We start from the raw sequence: 17,906 nt of genomic DNA, 5'->3' as shown, positions 1-17,906 counted from the left end.
GCTGCTGTGGTCAAAGCAGTGCCCAGGACCAGTCCCTGGCCTCACAGCTCCCAGCGGATGATACCTGAGTGAAACAGGGTTTAGCTGGCAATAGATGTTCTAGGGAGACTTGGCAGGGAGCAGCACTTTTAAAGAACCGGGAAGACTTCCCTCTGCTTGGAGCTTAAGGAGCAGTGCAAGGAGCAGTGAAGGGCAGATGGGCTGGTGAGGCAGGCAGTGAGGTGGTGCCGTGGGTCCGGCCCTGGCCAGGATATCTCCCTCCTGTGCTGGGGACCAGCCCTGGCCTTGGTAACAGCTAGGCTGCCCTTTCTCAGGCTTGGGCTTGTTTTCACAGGAGTGTTGCCACACTCGGAGGAACAGCTGTTCTTCCCCCTTCCCTCTTCCCTGACCCCAGCCTTCTCCATCTTCCTCCTCAGGTGCGCTCCCAGGCCCTGCTGTTCATCAAACGCATGTATGAGAAGGAACAGCTGCGGGAGTATGTGGAGAAATTTGCCCTCAACTACCTGCAACTCCTGGTGCACCCCAACCCACCATCTGTGCTGTTTGGAGCTGACAAGGACACAGGTTGGGCTCAGGTCATCAGATGTGTATTGAGCGCAGCTGTGTCCGGGCTCGGCCCTGCGTGCAGAGGGGCTGAGTGGGGAAGCCACCTGGATAGCAGTGACAGGAACAGACAGGACTGGGACAGCCACCTAGGGGCTGTGGGAGTGAGGGTAGGGGGGCACCTGACCCAGCTTGGGGGGTCAGGGAAAGAGACCTGGAGAACAAGGAGAGCCAGCCAGCGGTGAGACCCCAAGAAGGACCAAGCAGGGCCAACTCAGTCAAGTTCCCTCAGCAAAGCCCTGGGTCCCCCAGGATTATAGACAGGTAGATGCAGGCCCTGAGTAAATGAACCATTAAACAGAAAGGTTGGGGGCCATGACAGGGCAGCACAGGAGGCCCAGCATGGCCCAGGTGCCGGGAAGCATTCCCAGGAGAGGCACAGCCTTTGTGAGGCCCAGAGGCTGAGCAGGTTTGGAGGAGCTGGGGCGCTGTGGACCCGGCAGAGGGGAGGGTGGACACAAAGGTGCAGAGACCGGGGCCCTTGAGACTGTTCGAAGGGGCGTGTGACCAGCATGGAGGGCAGTTGTATGCTGGTCACATACAACTGCCCTCCATGCTGGTCACACACCCTCCTGGGGCCACCCCATACAACACTGCAAGGCAGGGAGCTGGAGGTTAATCCCAAGGCCACAAGGCAGGCGTGGCCCCTTTCTAGCTGCTTTGTGTGTTGGCAGTCGGATGGCTGGAGGTGGGAAGTCCTGGTCCCACCCCATTTCTCTGCCCTCCCTGGTTCCCACTGACCCACTGCCTGAGAAGGGACAGGCCCAGAGGGTCCAAGGGGGTTAGAGAAGAGTGTGGGCCAATCTGATGCCCACCCCTGCCCTCTCAGAGGTGGCAGCGCCCTGGACGGAGGAGACAGTGAAGCAGTGTCTCTACCTCTACCTGGCCCTCCTGCCTCAGAACCACAAGCTGATCCACGAGCTGGCGGCCGTGTACACTGAAGCCATCGCTGACATCAAGCGGACAGTGCTGAGGGTCATCGAGCAGCCGGTGAGGCCCCGGAGCCCACCAGGCCCTGCTCACCCATGGGCAGGGCTGCGTCCCCAGCTCCAGTTCTTCCCCTACCTGCTCCACCTACCTGCTCCACTTCAGAGTGTGCCAAGCCCAAAGGGTGGTCACCCCGGGCCAACCCAGGCTGTGTAGCTTGTGGGCAGTCCGCATGCCACTCATCGGTTTCTGAGGAAACATCAGAGTGGCCCAGCAGTTAGGAGCCTGGAGCTGGACAGAGCTGGGTTCGAGCTCTCTTCCCACTTTCTCACTGAGACCTTGGGCCCTTCAGTAAAAATGGGCAAGATGTTCCAGTCCCTCCACACTGATGCACAGGGTCCATGAATTCATGCACATACACCTCCGTGTCACTGTCACTGTCTGTGAACTGGCCATCCCTGTGTTGCTAATGGGACTCTAACTGTCATTATGTAAAAATAAGTCCTTCTCACTCCTGCCCCTGGAGCCACAGAGCTGCCCACATGAGAAGCAGCTCAGTGACGGACTGGCACCTGAGATTAGAATGTCTGCTTTTCCAGTTTGCAGCAGGATTTGAAACCACCTTTTTTCTCTCTGCCCCTGACATTTTTGGATTACAGAACATTTTCACGATAAACAGGAGAGGGAGAACTGTATGTTAATCCCCACCTATCTGCCGTTTGGGTTCATTAGGACTCTTACCTGGAAGATGGGGATAGCAGGCTTCTTGTAGTCAGGAGGAAACAGATCTTTAGACCTATTCTCAAAGTCAGCCAGCTGTGTGGAAAAGCGATCCCAAGGGGCCGTGAGCTCTTCAAGGGCAGAGACAGGGTTTTAGGAGCAGAAACGTTACTAGGGGAAGGTGGCACCTGGCCCCAGCCCCTGTGTTTGGCATTCACTGTGGGGCAGGCTCCAGACGCAGCAGCAGGTGGAGCCTCGTCTGGGCTCTTGGTCATGCTGGCTGCGTGTGAGAAACCAAGTCATGAAGGGGGTGGGTGGGGCTAGGAGTATCTTTACCAGTGAGTGAAGCACAGTGTGGGCATTCGAGGCAGGTCAGGTCTGAACCACAGAGGAGGGGCCTGCAGGAGGACAGCCTGGCCAGGGCTGGGAACTGGAGCAGGCCCTCGTCCAGAGAGGCTGTGAGAAGAGGCCAAGGTTCCTCCGACCTCTCCCGCCTTTCCCCCCGCTCTCCAAACCCTGTCACCAGCCTCACCCTGGTCCCCAGCAGTCCCCACAGCCACCCTGCCACAAATACCCAAGCCTCCCCTGAGCTCTCACTGTGGGTCTGGTCATCCCTGTCTCTGCCTCTAGATCCGAGGAATGGGCATGAACTCCCCGGAGCTGCTCCTGCTGGTGGAAAACTGTCCCAAGGGGGCAGAGACACTGGTGACGCGGTGTCTGCACAGCCTCACAGACAAAGGTGACCCCAGAGACCCCCACCTTTCCTGCTTTCCTCCCTCTCCTTAGCCTTCCCTGGGACCTGGGGATCCGAGCCAATGGTCCCCAGTTGGTCGCACCTCTTGTGGGGTCTCTGCCTGTCCTTGGGCCTCAGTTTCTCCATCTGTAACGCTGTGGTGCTAAATGCACGTGAGCAGCCAAAAGTGAAAGGTTCCTGCTGTGAAGTTGCTCTCCCCTCCCGCACACCCACCTGCTTGTCTTCCCTGGGTGTCCACCCTCCCCCGTGCTCCCCTCCGCCTCCAACACGGTGCTTCCTGCTGCTTCCACGCAGTGCCACCCTCCCCGGAGCTAGTGAAGCGGGTCCGGGATCTCTACCACAAGCGACTGCCAGACGTCCGCTTCCTCATCCCGGTGCTTAATGGGCTGGAGAAGGTATGGAGCCGGAGGCCTGTATGTCCCCGTTGCCTGGGACATGTGGGACCGGGAGGGGGCAGGGCAGCAGGTAGCTTCAGCAGCAGTTGAGCCAGAGTCATGTAGCAGGGGGTAGAAGGGACCCTGTCTGTGGTCAGAAGTCGTGGAAACCACCGACACCCGTGTTCTGATACGCACAGCAGCTCCAGGACTCATCTTCATGGGTACCGGGTGCCAGTAGCTCTGCTGCTTTCTCTACCTCAATCAGGTCCCTTCCCCTCTTTGAGACTCCTCCTCTGTTAGGGATCATGAGGCCCCTTGGCACACACGTGACATGCATGGGGCTCAGCTGGGCACTCTGCCCTGAGGGTGTAGTGAGGGTAGGAGGGGCTGGGTGAGCCAGAACTCGCCCTCACCTCCCCTGGGCAAGCAGGGGTGGCTTATCTGGAAGGGGAGTGAGGGTGTATCTGACTCAACCCCCACCCCACCACCTTCTCCCCATAGAAAGAGGTGATCCAGGCCCTGCCTAAACTCATCAAACTCAACCCCATCGTGGTGAAGGAAGTCTTCAACCGCCTGCTGGGCACCCAGCATGGTAGGTGATGCAGCCTCCTCCCTCCTCCCCACCAGGAGGCCTACCGCCCGAGTGCTGGGGCAGGAGGCAAGATGCAGGGTGCCCTGTTACCTGGAACACCAGTTGTACTGGACGCCTCTGTGTCCTGGAGCTCCCAGGCCACCCTCTGGGATGTTTGGATGATGGTTTCATTCACGGCAGGGGCAAGACCATGGAGCTGGGGGTGGAGGCTCCAGCAGCATCTTCCCTTCTAGGATCTGGCCTCACCAGCCCCTCTCAGGCCCTGGCTCCATTCTAGTCCCTCCTTAGATCTTGCCTGAATCCCTCAAGCTGCGGGCCAGGGGCATTTTGTTTTGACGAGGTCAGAAAGAAACGAAAGTGAAATTTTCAACTTAGAAACTAACTAGCAAGTAAGGTAGAAGGGGTTCTTCGCCCCTTACCCCAGTGGTTGGAACTAGAGAAAGAATGGAGGCTGATCTGTTCCACGCAGACCCTGGTGGTTTAAAACACACACATGGATGGCTCTGGGACCATCAGAAGAGCAGCAAAGACCACCCCCACCAAGCCTCCTCCCATCCAGGCCCCGCACAGGGGAAGTTTCCAGCCACTTTATGGAAGTCCACAGCCTGGCCCCATCCTGCCCTGTTCTGCAAATGCGCATGAGCCTGTGCTGCGTTGGTGTCTGTGTTGGGGACTACACAATGAGGTGGTCTTCCCTGCCCTCAGATACATAGCCGAGGGCCAGAGACACCCAGCCATGCCACACTTTACCCAGGGTGGGAGCCCAGGATGGGAAGGAGCACACTGTGGTGACCTCAGGGTGCCTGAGGGTGCCTGCTGCCTTCAGCGTCCCCTTTTTCTGTTGTCAGTCACTTGCCCTGCTCCAGCCCTGAAAGCAGAGGGTACCTCATCTTTGCTCGCAACTCCCCCAATCTGAGGAACTCGGACCCGTCTCTTCAGTTAGGCAACCGTACTGTCTCCCCCACCCTTCCTCCCGTCCACTGCAGGTGAGGGAAACTCGGCCTTATCCCCGCTGAACCCTGGAGAGCTCCTGATCGCATTACACAACATCGACTCCGTGAAGTGTGACATGAAATCCATCATCAAAGGTGAGGTGCTCCCCCCACTCCAGTGACCTGGCCCCTGTGGCCCCATGGGCAGGACCTCAATCACCCACATGCCTCCACTGAAATCTGCCAAGTCAAAGACTGTGCCACTCACAGCCCTACCTCTCAGCTCTGCAGAGACACCTCCCTTCCTCCCAAGTTTTACCCTTTACAACCCCGCCTTTTTCTGCCTCTGTCTAAGGCACTCTGACGTACCTGCCGTGGGCTGGCACAGAGTGGGCCTAAAGCAGTCGGGGTAGCCACGGCCCTCACCCTGAGGAACAGGAGGAAGCAGGGCACACCGTGAGTGGTAGTCAGAGGTGCTGCAGCAGGGCAGACCCAGGGCTCCAGGGCACTTGTGGGCTGGGGTAGATGAGGCAGGAGAGCTTGCCTCCAGGGCAGCAGGGTCGGTGACAAACTGGCTGGCTCACGATGGCCCACACTCACTGAACATGCTCTGCGCTGGGCTCTCCCTGAACGCCTGCGGGCCTGAGCCTGCTGGTCCTCAAATGTGCCACCTGGTGAGTATGTTTCACTCCCATTGTGTAGACAGGAATTGGAGGCTCCAGAGAGGTTAGGTGACTTACTCAGGGCCTCGCAGAAGCGAAGTGGTGTAATGGAAAAAACAGAATCTGAAGTGAGATGGACCTGAGTGGGAGCCCCAGCTCTGCTGGTTCCAGGTCTGAGGACCACCTCCCCTGAGAGCCCCCTCCACCCCTCCCTGAGCGAGGTTTCTGGGCCAGGAGCCATCCTGTCCCACGGAGCTGGACACCCTCACTGTTGCCTTCTCTACTCCAAAGACAGCTGTCCTTTGATTCCTCTTCTCACCCTCAGACCTGGGGAAGGGGCTTCCTCCCTGTGCCGCTCACTTCTGTGCTGCAGCCTGAAACAGCTTTTCAGTGACTTACTTCCTAACCTTCCCCCGCAAGTTCTCTCAGAAACTTTTGAAGTCAAGAGAAGAGCTTATGGAAATATCAAACCCACATTAAAACCGAGCAGGCGCCAAAGCCTCCGGGGGAGACCAGCAGGGAGGAGAGAGCTCCAGGCTCAGAGGCCAGGGCTGTGGTCTCACATTCCTGGACCCCTTTGGTGATCTGAGGAAGTTCTACTGTTCCCAGGACAGTATGCTCATATTGTTTGAGTACAGTTTGAGGGGATGCACACATACACACCCCAAGACCATTTGTGGACCCAGATTCCCCTAGATGCCCTGAGGAGCCTAGGCCCAAGGAGAAAGCGCCTTGCCAGAGGTCACAAAGGCGACCAGGTCCCTGGAGGGGTCAGCAGGGCCAACCCTACACAACCCCACCTTTTTCTTCCAACATGCCCAGGCCTGCACACTGTGGGCTAGACAACCCTCAGCTGGTGTCCCCAGCACCCAGGCCACATTTTTCCCCTGCTCGGGCACCAGCAGTCTTGCTGGCCGCACTCTTAAGCTCCAGGTCACGAAGTCCAGTCCTTTTCTTGTGCACCATTTGCTCCCCCATAGACCACCCTGTTCCTCTGGAGAGCTTGTCTATAACTAGACCCATTCCTGGTAGTCTGTTCCAGCATTAAGAAAACAGCATGTCTGCTCCCCCATATCCATCCTGGGTGGTGCTGGAGACACAGGAGGGACAGCCCCAGCCCCATCCTTCCAGGGCGTACAGTCCAGGGAGGGAGACAGGAAGTCCCTGGCCAGTAACAACTGAGAGGAGTGTGGGACTGGGCAGAGGGGTGATGTAACACAGCCTGGGTGTGGGACATCAGGGAGGTCTTCTCGAAAGAGGGGACACTCGGGCTGAGACCAGGGAAGGATGAGTAGGCGGCAGCAGCAGGAGGCTGCAGTTACCGAGGGAGGTGCTCGCCAGCTGGTTCTGGACCTGCAGTGCCACGCCTGGCTGACTTAGGGGACGAAGGAGGGGCCCTGGTCAAGAGAAGAGGTCAGGCTGTAGCCACTGGGGAGGGCGCCCCGGGGGCTCTTGTAGGTCAGGTGGGAATTTGGCCTGTCTCTTGAGGGTGTCTGGGAAGGGAGTCAGGTCTGATCTTTCCAAAGCCCCCTTCAGGCTATTGTATGGAAAGTGGATCAGAGGCTCACGGGAGGCCCGCGTTGGGACCCAGGGCAAAGCTAACAGGGAAGGAGGGGAGGGGTGATTCTGGAGCCTTTAGGTGGCTGAGTGGGCAGCACCAGTGACCACCTGGCCCTGAAGGGGAGCGGGGCTTCCTCGGTTTCTGGCAGGTCCTCACCGCTACTCTCTGCTCTGCCCATTCAGCCTCCTCCCCACCTGTCTACGCCTCCCCCTCCCTTAGAGGCCCCACCCCTGTTCTCTGTTAGCCTCTCAAGGATTTTTGGGGTTGGGGGGGTGCTCTCCTGGCTCAATAAAGACTTCCTGGTTGATACTCACATGGCAAGTGGTGTTTGGGGAAGGGCTTCAAAGGCAGCTCCTGGGGCCTCCTATTAGCACAGTGGATTGGGTCACAGCCACCCACTCGGGGAACAGACCCCAGGGCCTGGGTGCTCATGCCGTGCCAACCCTCTGGGTCCTACTGGTACTGGCACTGGGTGTTGAGCTGGGGGCTCATTGTATGCCCCGGCTCCAGCCGCCTCCTGTCCCTCCCTTCATTGTTACTCTACTGATTGTGCCCATATCCCCCACACAGACCTTGGCCTGGCACTCCCCATCTTCCCAGCACCAGTGCAAGCCCTGTGTCCCTGTCAGGAGTGGGTGGGCAGTTCCTAAGCTGGTCTGTAGATTGCTGTTCTCCCTGGAGGGGCTGGTGGAAGCCAATAGCTGCCTTCTCTCCCTAGCAGGGGTGGGGGGCCCTGCCACTCACCCAGGGCTTGGCAACACATCTTTCCAAGGTCATCCTCAAAGAGAGGGTGTCACGGGCTCCCTGTTCCACTCACTGTGGGGCTTCCTGGAGTTGGATGTCTTCTCCCTTGAACCAGGCCTGCCGGTTTTCCAAGCGTGGGGCTGTAGTGTGCCTTCTGCTGGGTCAGGGGAGTCTCCTGTCTCCGCCAGGGTCTTTAGAAGTCAGGGCTGGCTCTTCCCCTCATGTGGGCAGACAGCGGGGCGGTGCTCTCAAATGGTGGTTGGGCTCCCACCTCCCAGGGGGCAGCTGGGCAGAGAGGACAGGCCCACTCTCCGCCTCCTCACAGCCACCAACCTGTGCTTTGCGGAGCGGAACGTGTACACGTCAGAGGTGCTGGCCGTGGTGATGCAGCAGCTGATGGAGCAGAGCCCCCTGCCCATGCTGCTCATGAGGACCGTCATCCAGTCCTTGACCATGTACCCCCGCCTGGGGGGCTTCGTCATGAACATCCTGTCCCGCCTCATCATGAAGCAGGTAACCCACCCCCAGCCACCCCATCCCCCATGCAGATGGCAGCATGCCATGCTGACAGAACTCCCCTTCCCCTCCTGACCCCCAAGGGAGCCGGGTGGAGGATGGCCGGCTCTGCTCTGCCTTCTGCCAGGAAAATAGCAGTGCTCCAGGGTCTATGACTTGGCCAGCTCCCAGGTGATGAGGGAGGGCAGCTGGGTGGTAAGAGCGTGGTAACCCTCAAGGAGCGTGCACTCAGGAGAGACATGGCCGCTCCTCACCCCCACCAATGTGTGCCAGGCCAGGATGCATCCCAGAGCCGAAACGTGGTCCAGGTTTTTGAGAGGTGCTAGAAATTTGGGCTTTAGAAATGCCACGATTGAGTCCAGGCATGATGGCTCACACTTGTAACCCTTTGGGAGGCCAAGGCAGAAGGTTTGCTTGAACCCAGGTGTTTGGGGCTGCAGTGAGGAATAATCGCCCTACTCACTGCACTGTAGCCTGAGCAACAGAGTAAGACTGTGTCTCAAAAAAAAAAAAAAATTACCATGATGAAACAAAAAAACCCCATCTGCAAGCCCCAGACTCGATTTGGCCTATGGGTTGCCACTTTACAGCATCCGGCTTAGAGGTTATATGTGGATTCAAACAGACCTGGGTTCAGATGTGCCCCTCCTTCCTCATTTGACCCGGGACAGGTCCCGCACCCCGACGGACCTCCGCTGTTTAGCAGGGCTCATATCGCCCCCTGGAGGCTGCCGTGAGAATGTACAGGTGACCCTGGGCAGGTCTCAGCACCCGCACCGACCTCTGCTGTTTAGCAGGGCTCATATCGCTCCCTGGAGGCTGCCGTGAGAATGTCATGAGAGGGTGCTCCCGCAGCACTTAGCCTGGGCCTGGCCCAGCAGGGGAAGTCCAGAAAAGGCAGCCCTGGGTTTTATTCCACCTCCTTCCGAAGCTGACCTCATGGTCCAGCTGCCTGGTTTCGGAAGACAAAGGCCCTTGGAGGGAGGTCAGGGCCGCTTGTGGCCCATCCAGAGGAATGGACGGTGGGATTTGGGCATGGTCTTGGCAAGGTCTTTATTCCAATGTTGGGGCTGAGGGTCTTCCTGTGTGCCCCTCCCGACGGCTCCCTCCCTGCCTGGTCCAGGTGTGGAAGTACCCCAAGGTGTGGGAGGGCTTCATCAAGTGCTGCCAGCGCACCAAGCCCCAGAGCTTCCAGGTCATCCTGCAGCTGCCGCCCCAGCAGCTGGGAGCCGTCTTTGACAAGTGTCCCGAGCTCCGGGAGCCCCTGCTGGCTCACGTCCGATCCTTCACCCCCCACCAGGTACCCCTTCCCCCTACCCCAGGTGTGTGGTGCCCTCTGGGTCCCTCCGGTTGGGGGGGAACTGAATGGAGGTGAACACCAGAAGGCCCTGCACAGCTGGAAGCTCTGGAGATTCAGGGCCCCAGGATCTGAGGTGTGCAAGTGGGGTCTCTGTGCCAGAGCTGTCCCCAGAACCCCCTTCCTGCTCTCCACTCAGCAAGCTCACATCCCGAACTCCATCATGACCATCTTGGAGGCAACCGGCAAGCAGGAGCCAGAGGCCAAGGAGGCATCTGCGGGGCCCTTGGAGGAGGTGAGGGCCCTGCAGCCTACCCATCTGGATCCTCAGATCCTCACCCGGTACCCCAGGCCAGCAAGGCTCACCATGGCCTGCTCCCGACCCCGAGACACGCAGGCCACCCCTGCCTCTGAGCCACCTGTCTCCCAGGGGATGCTCCTGCTGGAAGGGAGTTGGGGGTCTGGGGGACAACTGCCCCTCCCTCCCTGTGCCCATAGTGAAGAGCTCAAAGACCACCTCAGGGTGGCCCCTTCTCTATCCCACCGCCCTCTGAGCCACTCGCCTCTGAGCTTCTGTGTGGCCCTCCTCACCCCCAGGATGACCTGGAGCCCCTGGCCCTGGCCCCTGCCCCGGCCCCCCGGCCCCCACAGGACCTCATCGGCCTGCGGTTGGCCCAGGAGAAGGCCTTAAAGCGGCAGCTGGAGGAGGAGCAGAAGCTGAAGCCCGGAGGAGTGGGAGCCCCCTCCTCTTCCTCCTCTCCCTCAGCCCGGCCGGGCCCGCCCACGTCGGAGGAAGCCATGGATTTCCGGGAGGAGGGGCCTGAGTGTGAGACCCCGGCCATCTTCATCAGCATGGATGATGACTCGGGGCTGACTGAGGCCGCACTGTTGGACTCTAGTCTGGAGGGGCCCCTACCCAAGGTAGGGAGAGCAGAAGGATCCGGGCCGGGGTGAAGGTAGGGGGCAGGCGCCAGGGTGCAGAGCGTGGAGGGGACCGCGCCCTCCGACCGGCTCCCCTTCTCCTGTCACCAGGAGACTGCAGCGGGCGGGTTGACCTTGAAGGAGGAGCGGAGCCCCCAGACCCTCGCCGCTATTGGAGAAGATGCTGTGAAGACCCCCAGCCCGGCCGCTGAGGATGTGGGGGAACCTGAGGCCAAGGGGAACAGCTGACAGGGCTCGAGGGGGAAGGGGGGTGGGACTGGGACGTGAGGCTGGGAGATGGGGCGGAGCTCGACCTGTGGATGCTTTGCCTTAAAAAAAAATAAATAAAAGATGTGAAATTGGACAAGTTACTGAAAAGAAAAAAACGGGGTAGTGGGCCTGGGTCGCGGGTGTCGTCTCGGGCCTGGCGCGACGTCCGCTGTGGGGCTGCGCGGGATCAGGAGTGCGCGCTCGGAGCCGGCGCGGAACCCACCCTGGCCCAGCTCCCCGCGCCCGCCCCGGTAACGGCCCCCCTCCAGTGCTCGGAAACCTGCGGTGGCAACGGATGGCTCGCCCGGCCTCCCTGTCTGCAAGCCTTTCTCCTAGAGGTCTGTGCCTCCTTGCGAGCCATGGGGGACTTGCCGCCCTACCCTGAGTCCCTTCCTCAGCAGCCCCCGAGCCGGAGGAGTTCTCAGGCTTCCGAGAGGCGGCACAGTCGGGGACAAGCTCAGCCCCTGGCAGCCGGCCCCGAGGAGGGGCGGCAGATGCCTCCAGACGCCCAGCACAACGTCCCGGGCTGGTCACAGAGGCGCAGCCTTTCCCAACAGGAGAGCTTCCTGATGCCCCAGGCCTTCCAGGCTGAGGAAGCCCGGCTGGGTGGCATGGAGCACCCATCCATGAACTCGGGCTTTCCCTCAGAGCTCCAGCCCCAGCCTTACCCAGAAGAAAGCAGGAACCAGGCTGCCCAGGGCACCACCAGTCTAATACTGCAGCGGCTCCAGCAGGGCCAAGGCGGCCTGTTCCAGCAACTGGACTCCACCTTCCAGGAGCCCCCGGTCAGCCCCTTGAACCAGTTCAACCTCTACCAGACAGACCAGATCTACGAAGGTGCCCAGCACGGGCCCTACAGAAGGGACGACCCTGCCCTTCAGTTCTCAGGCTCTGAGCTGGGCTTCCTGCAATACAGCGCCGAAGTGCCCGAGCCAGAGCCGCTGGAGCTGGCCGTGCAGAACGCCAAGGCCTACCTGCTACAGACCAGCATCAACTGTGACCTCAGCCTGTGAGCAGGGGCAAAGGGTGGGGGCCGGTGGGGGACCCAGGCAGGGAGGGGCCCCAGCCAAGACCCTACCTCAGTCAGTCACACAAGGGTTGTCCCTCATGGAAAACCAGTGACTGCTCTGGGCCTCTAGTTCAGCTAGGAGTCGGAATCAGTGGCACCAGCAGCTAGCGTTTACTAATCAGACGTGTGCTGGCACTGCACACGCTCACACCTAATTCTCAGCTGAGATGAGCACCATCCTGCTTTACAGAGGAGGAGACACACACACAAGTTGGGTTGCTTACCCAAAACCACACAGCTAGGATGTGGCAGAGTCAGGGTTCCAGCACACGTGACTTGGCTCCCCAGGCCCTCTTCCTTTATTTATTTACTTTTTTCAGACATAGTCTCACTCTGTCCCCCAGGCTGGAGTGCATTGGCACAATCTTGGCTCACTGCAAGCCCTGCCTCCTGGGTTCAATTGTTTTCTCCTGCCTCAGCGTCCCCAGTAGCTGGGATTACAGGCGCACTCCACCACATCCAGCTAATTTTTGTGTTTTTAGTAGAGACAAGGTTTCACCATGTTGCCCAGACTAGTCTTGAACTCTTGACCTCAAGTGATCTCCCTGTCTCAGCCTCCCAAAGTGCTGGGATTACAGACATAAACCACCGCACCCAGCCCAACTCCCAAGACTCTCTTATCCAGCAACGAAACCTCCCTGCCTGAAGACACTCGCCAAACCACTTAGCTGCAGTCACAGTGCACCGCTCTCAGCCTCCATGAGATACCCAGGAAGCTCTCATTCTAGGGGAGTGGACAAGAAACAGAAAAACTGATAAACTGAAGTTAAGGGGGGCTCAAAGAGGGCTGGGAACACATGTGAAATAGTGTGGATCTGACCAGGCGCGGTGGCTCATATCTGATCCCAGCACTTTGAGAGGCCGAAGCAGGCGAATCACCTGAGGTCAGGAGTTCAAGACCAGCCTGGCCAACATGGCAAAACCCTATCTCTACTAAAAAATACAAAAATCAGCAGGGTGTGGTAGCGTGGGGCGGTAATCCCAGCTACTTGGGAGGTTGAGACGGGAGAATCGCTTAAACTCAGGAGGTGAAGGTTGCAGTGAGCCAGGATCACGCCACTGCACTTCAGCCTGGTCAACAGAGTGAGACTCCATCTCAAAAAAATAGTGTGGGTCAGGGAAGGCCTCTCCGAGGAGGTGACATTTGATTAGGGCCTCAAAGGAGGCAAGGGAGGGCACCTTGCAGATAACTGAAGGAAGAGTGAGCCAAGCAGAGCACATGGCAAATGCAAAGGCTCTCAGGCTTGCTGTCTTTGAGGAGCAGTAAGGAGGGGCTGGTATGTCTGGAACCAAGGAAGGAAGAGGGCGAAGCGGGAGAAGTGAGGTTGATGAAGTAATGGTTCTTGTTAAACACAAAGCTTGGCCCCATCCCTCCGATGCTCAGCACCTGCTATGGCTCCCCTTTGCCCACAGTGGGAAGCTGAGACTTCTCACCACAGCCTTCAAGGCACCTGGCCTGAACCATTTAACACCCTGCTTATGCCTGTAATCCCAGCACATTGGGAGGCCAAGGTGGATGGATCACTCAAGGTCAGGAGTTTGAGACCAGCCTGGCCTACATGGCTAAATCCTGTTTCTACTAAAAAATTTTAAAAATAGCCAGGCGTGGTGGCGCATGCCTGTAATCCCAACTACTCAGACGCTGAGGCAGGAGAATCGCTTGAACCCAGGAGGCGGAGGCTGCACCAAGCTGAGGTCATACAACTGCACTCCAACCTCTCAAAAATAAATAAAGTTGCAAACCCTCTTCCATCCCTGGCACCCCAGGCCCCATTCTCTACCTTATGTGTCACCCTAGAAGTTACCACCCCATGCCTGACACACTATATATGTTTTGCTTGTTTGATTAGTGTCAGTCTCCACCATAAGAATGTCAGCTGGGCGCAGTAGCTCACGCCTGTAATCCCAGGACTTTGGGAGGTAGGCAGATCACAAGGTCAAGAGTTCAAGACCAACATGGTGAAACCCTGTCTCTACTAAAAATTAAACATTAGCCAGGCGTGGTGGCGCACACCTGTAATCCCAGCTACTCAGGAGGCTGGGGCAGGAGAATTGCTTAAACCCAGGAGGCGGAGGTTGCAGTGAGCCAAGATGGTACCACTGCACTCCAGCCTGGGTGACAGAGCGAGACTCCATCTCAAAAAATAAAGAAAAAAAAATCAGCTACACCTGGGCAGGGACCCTTCTGTTCCCCTACTGTGTCCCCAGCAGCAGGTACAGGGCCAGGCACAGGGCAGCTGGCTCAGTGAGCTGAGTGAGTGATGTCTCTGTCCTCCCACTCCTCCTGCGGGAGGCAGGTATGAGCACCTGGTGAACCTGCTGACCAAGATCCTGAACCAGCGGCCCGAGGACCCCTTGTCCATCCTGGAGCCGCTGAACCGCACCACGCAGTGGGAGTGGTTCCACCCCAAGCTGGACACGCTGCGGGACGACCCAGAGATGCAGCCCACCTACGAGATGGCAGAGAAGCAGAAGGCGCTATTCACCCGGGGTGGAGGCGGCGCCGAAGGCGAACAGGAGATGGAGGAGGAGGTGGTGAGTGAGCCAGACAGGAGAGGTGGGCAGCGGGATGGGGGCGGGGGCCCAAGCTTACTTAAGGCACAGCCTGTGCCAAGGCCTGGAGGCAAACGACAGCATTCCACAATCCAACCACAAAACAACTTCAGTCTTGGCCAGGCGGGGTGGCTCAGGCCCGTAATCCCAGCACTCTGGGAGGCTGAGGCAGGCGGATCACGAGGTCAGGAGTTCGAGACCAGACTGGCTAACATGGTGAAACCCCGCTTCTACTAAAAATACAAAAATTAGGCGTGGTGGTGGGTGCCTGTAATTCCAGCTACTCAGGAGGCTGAGGCAGGAGAATTGCTTGAACCTGGGAGGCAGATGTTGCAGTGAGCAAAGACCGAGGCACTGCGCTCCAGCCTGAGCATCAGAGTGAGACTTTGCCGGGCACGGTGGCTCACGCCTGTAATCCCAACACTTTGGGAGGCTGAGGCGGGCAGATCACGAGATCCAGAGATCGAGACCATCCTGGCCAAAATGGTGAAACCCGGTCTCTACTAAAAATACAAAAATCAGCTGGACGTGGTGGTGTGCGTCTGTAATCCCAGCTATTCAGCAGGCTGAGACAGGAGAATTGCTTGAACCTGGGAGGTGGAGGTTGCAGTGAGCCGAGACAGCGCCACTGCACTCCAGCCTGGCGCCTGGTGACAGAGTGAGACTCTATCTCAAAAAATAAATAAAAATAAATAAATAAAATTAAAAATCAGGCCGGGCGCTGTGGCTCACGCCTGTAATCCCAGCACTTTGGGAGGCCAAGGCAGGCGGATCACGAGATCAAGAGATTGAGACCATCCTGGCCAACATGGCAAAATACCGTCTCTACTAAAAATACAACAGCAAAAAAAATTAGCTGGGTGTGGTGGCATGTGCCTGTGGTCTCAGCTACTGGGAAGGCTGAGGCAGAAGAATCGCTTGAACCCAGGAGGCGGAGGTTGCAGTGAGCCGAGATTGCGCCACTGCACTCCATCTTGGTGACAGAGCAAGACTCCGTCTCAAAAGAAAAAAAAAATTAAAAATCATTGGTCAAAAATGCTTTAACACCCTGAAAAACCCACCCTACATTGAAAAATCTAAGTCAAATTATCTTAAGTCTGGGACTGTCTGTATTTAATTTCACAATCCCACAATCAGATAATGCTTAAAATTTGGGTCAAGCTTTCTTTCACTTGTTCAACAAACTTTTGTTGTGGACTCTATGATAATTCTGACACCTGCTTGGTCCCGAGCTAAGAGCTTCCGGAGCGTGCTCTCATTTCACCCTGTTACCCAAGCACCAGCCATGCAGGCGACATGCTGCTACTCTCTGCACACAGAGCCAATCACTGAGACATTCAGAATTGCCAGCTGGAGAGGTTTTTTAAAAAAAAATTTAATTAATTAAGTCAGGGCCGGGCACGATGGTTCATGCCTGTAATCCTGGCACTTTGGGAGACCAAGACAGGCAGATCAAGAAGTCAGGAGTTCAAGACTAGCCTGGCCAACGTGATGAAACCCCATCTCTACTAAAAACACAAAAATTAGCTGGGCATGGTGGCACGTACCTGTAATCCCAGCTACTCCAGAGGCTGAAGCAGAGAATTGCTTGAACCCACGAGGCAGAGGTTGCAGTGAGCCAAGATTGTGCCACTGCATTCCAGCCTAGGTGACAGAGCAAGACTCTGTCTCAAAACGAATAAATAAAAAAAATAAATAATTGATGGGGTCTTGCTATGTTGGCCAGGTTTGTCTTGAACTCTTGGCCTCAAGCCATCCTCCTGCCTCGGCCTCCCCAAGTGTTGGATTACAGGCATGAGCCACCACACCTGGCCAAGAGCTGGAGTTCTTAATTTGAGGTCTGTGGAAGGGCAAAATTGGGGGCTTTGTGGCCTGTGAATGCTTTTAGGAAATGACTCATAAAAAATAGGTGATTCGGCCGGGCGCGGTGGCTCACACCTATAACTCCAGCACTTTGGGAGGCCGAGGCGGGTGGATCACGAGGTCAAGAGATCGAGACCATCCTGGTCAACATGGTGAAACCCCGTCTCTACTAAAACTACAAAAAATTAGCTGGGCATGGTGGTGCGTGCCTGTAATCCCAGCTACTGAGGAGGCTGAGGCAAGAGAATTGCCTGAACCCAGGAGGTGGAGGTTGCTGTGAGCCGAGATTGCGCCATTGCACTCCAGCCTGGGTAACAAGAGCGAAACTCTGTCTCAAAAAAAAAAAAAAAAAGGGTGATTCGGCATTTTCTTTTTTTTTTTCTGTCTAGTGCAAGGCAAAGCTCTTATTTTTCTCATTTTCTATCTTCCAGACAGCTAGCCAGGACCTTCAACGGCATTTAGGCGATAAACCATTCCTTCCCATCCCACACAGTTTTCAAATACCTCCTGCACCATCTGTTTCCCCACACAGGGTCCTGCCAGAGTCTGCTCCCGGCCTTCGCTCTGTGGATGGCTTCCTGCTCTGAGACCCTCCTGTTTACTGCTGACAGCAGCTCATGTCGGGTGTTGCTGTTTTGGTAGCAAGTCTCCCCATCACTGAACCTCAAGTGCTTGACTATTCTCACATCTATAATTTTATTCATTTATTTATTTGCGATGGAGTCTCACTCTGTCACCCAGGCTGGAGAGCAGTGAACTCCGCTCACTGCAACCTCCACTTCCCGGGTTCAATGTGATTCTCCTGCCTCAGCCTCCCGAATAGCTGGGATTACAGGTGTATGCCACCACGCCCAGCTAGTTTTTGTATTTTTAGTAGAGACGAAGTTTTCCCATGTTGACCAGCCTGGTGTCGAATTCCTGACCTCAAGTGATCTGTCTGCCTCAGCCTCCCAAAATGCTGGGATTCAGGCATGAGCCATGTGCCTGGCCACATCTGTAATTTTAGACTAACTTTAGGGCCAAGTTTCGTTCTTGTTGCCCAGGCTAGAGTGCAATGGCACGATCTTGGCTCACCGTAACCTCTACTTTTCCCAGATTCAAGCCATTCTTCTGCCTCAGCCTCCCAAGTAGCTGGGATTACAGACATGCACCACCACACCCAGCTAATTTTGTATTTTTAGTAGGGATGGGGTTTCTCCATGTCGATCAAGCTGGTCTCCTACTCCCAACCTCCGGTGATCCACCTGCCTTGATCTCCAAAGTACTGAGATTACAGCTAGTGCTCGATTTACGACCACGATTGGTTCCCACAGACCAGTCGTAACACGATTTGGTTGTAAGTTGAGTAGGCTATATGTACAGTACTGTGAAATGATGTTATAAAAATCTTTAAGTAGGCCGGGCGCAGTGGCTCAAGCCTGTAATCCCAGCACTGTGGGAGGCCGAGGCAGGTGGATCACGAGGTCAAGAGATCGAGACCATCCTGGTCAACATGGTGAAACCCCGTCTCTACTAAAAATACAAAACATTAGCTGGGCATGGTGG

The 17,906-nt window shown here is 56.9% G+C and overlaps 2 protein-coding genes across 3 annotated transcripts in view; both read left to right on the top strand.

The window, feature by feature from the left end:
* SYMPK (symplekin) overlaps window positions 1-10,984 on the top strand; it is a 44,007-nt gene extending 33,023 nt beyond the window's left edge. For both annotated transcript variants that reach the window (XM_017502499.2, XM_037729253.1), the window contains exons 17-27: window positions 417-564; window positions 1,433-1,593; window positions 2,881-2,989; window positions 3,299-3,399; window positions 3,883-3,973; window positions 4,960-5,061; window positions 8,198-8,385; window positions 9,512-9,688; window positions 9,885-9,980; window positions 10,283-10,606; window positions 10,718-10,984. In XM_017502499.2, the coding sequence (XP_017357988.1) occupies window positions 417-564; window positions 1,433-1,593; window positions 2,881-2,989; window positions 3,299-3,399; window positions 3,883-3,973; window positions 4,960-5,061; window positions 8,198-8,385; window positions 9,512-9,688; window positions 9,885-9,980; window positions 10,283-10,606; window positions 10,718-10,855 (1,635 nt within the window). In that variant the 3' untranslated portion in view covers window positions 10,856-10,984. The remainder of the gene's footprint in view (window positions 1-416; window positions 565-1,432; window positions 1,594-2,880; window positions 2,990-3,298; window positions 3,400-3,882; window positions 3,974-4,959; window positions 5,062-8,197; window positions 8,386-9,511; window positions 9,689-9,884; window positions 9,981-10,282; window positions 10,607-10,717) is intronic.
* Window positions 10,985-11,098: 114 nt separating this feature from the next.
* Window positions 11,099-17,906, top strand: part of RSPH6A (radial spoke head 6 homolog A) — a 19,751-nt gene continuing 12,943 nt past the window's right edge. Inside the window, exons 1-2 of the mRNA XM_017502508.2 lie at window positions 11,099-11,885; window positions 14,243-14,480. Coding sequence (XP_017357997.1) covers window positions 11,236-11,885; window positions 14,243-14,480 — 888 coding nt within the window. The 5' untranslated portion in view covers window positions 11,099-11,235. The remainder of the gene's footprint in view (window positions 11,886-14,242; window positions 14,481-17,906) is intronic.

Source organism: Cebus imitator, unplaced genomic scaffold (assembly GCF_001604975.1).
Source record: "Cebus imitator isolate Cc_AM_T3 unplaced genomic scaffold, Cebus_imitator-1.0 Scaffold296, whole genome shotgun sequence".
NCBI classification, from domain to species: Eukaryota; Metazoa; Chordata; class Mammalia; order Primates; family Cebidae; genus Cebus; species Cebus imitator.
This window is presented reverse-complemented; position numbering and strand designations above follow the sequence as displayed.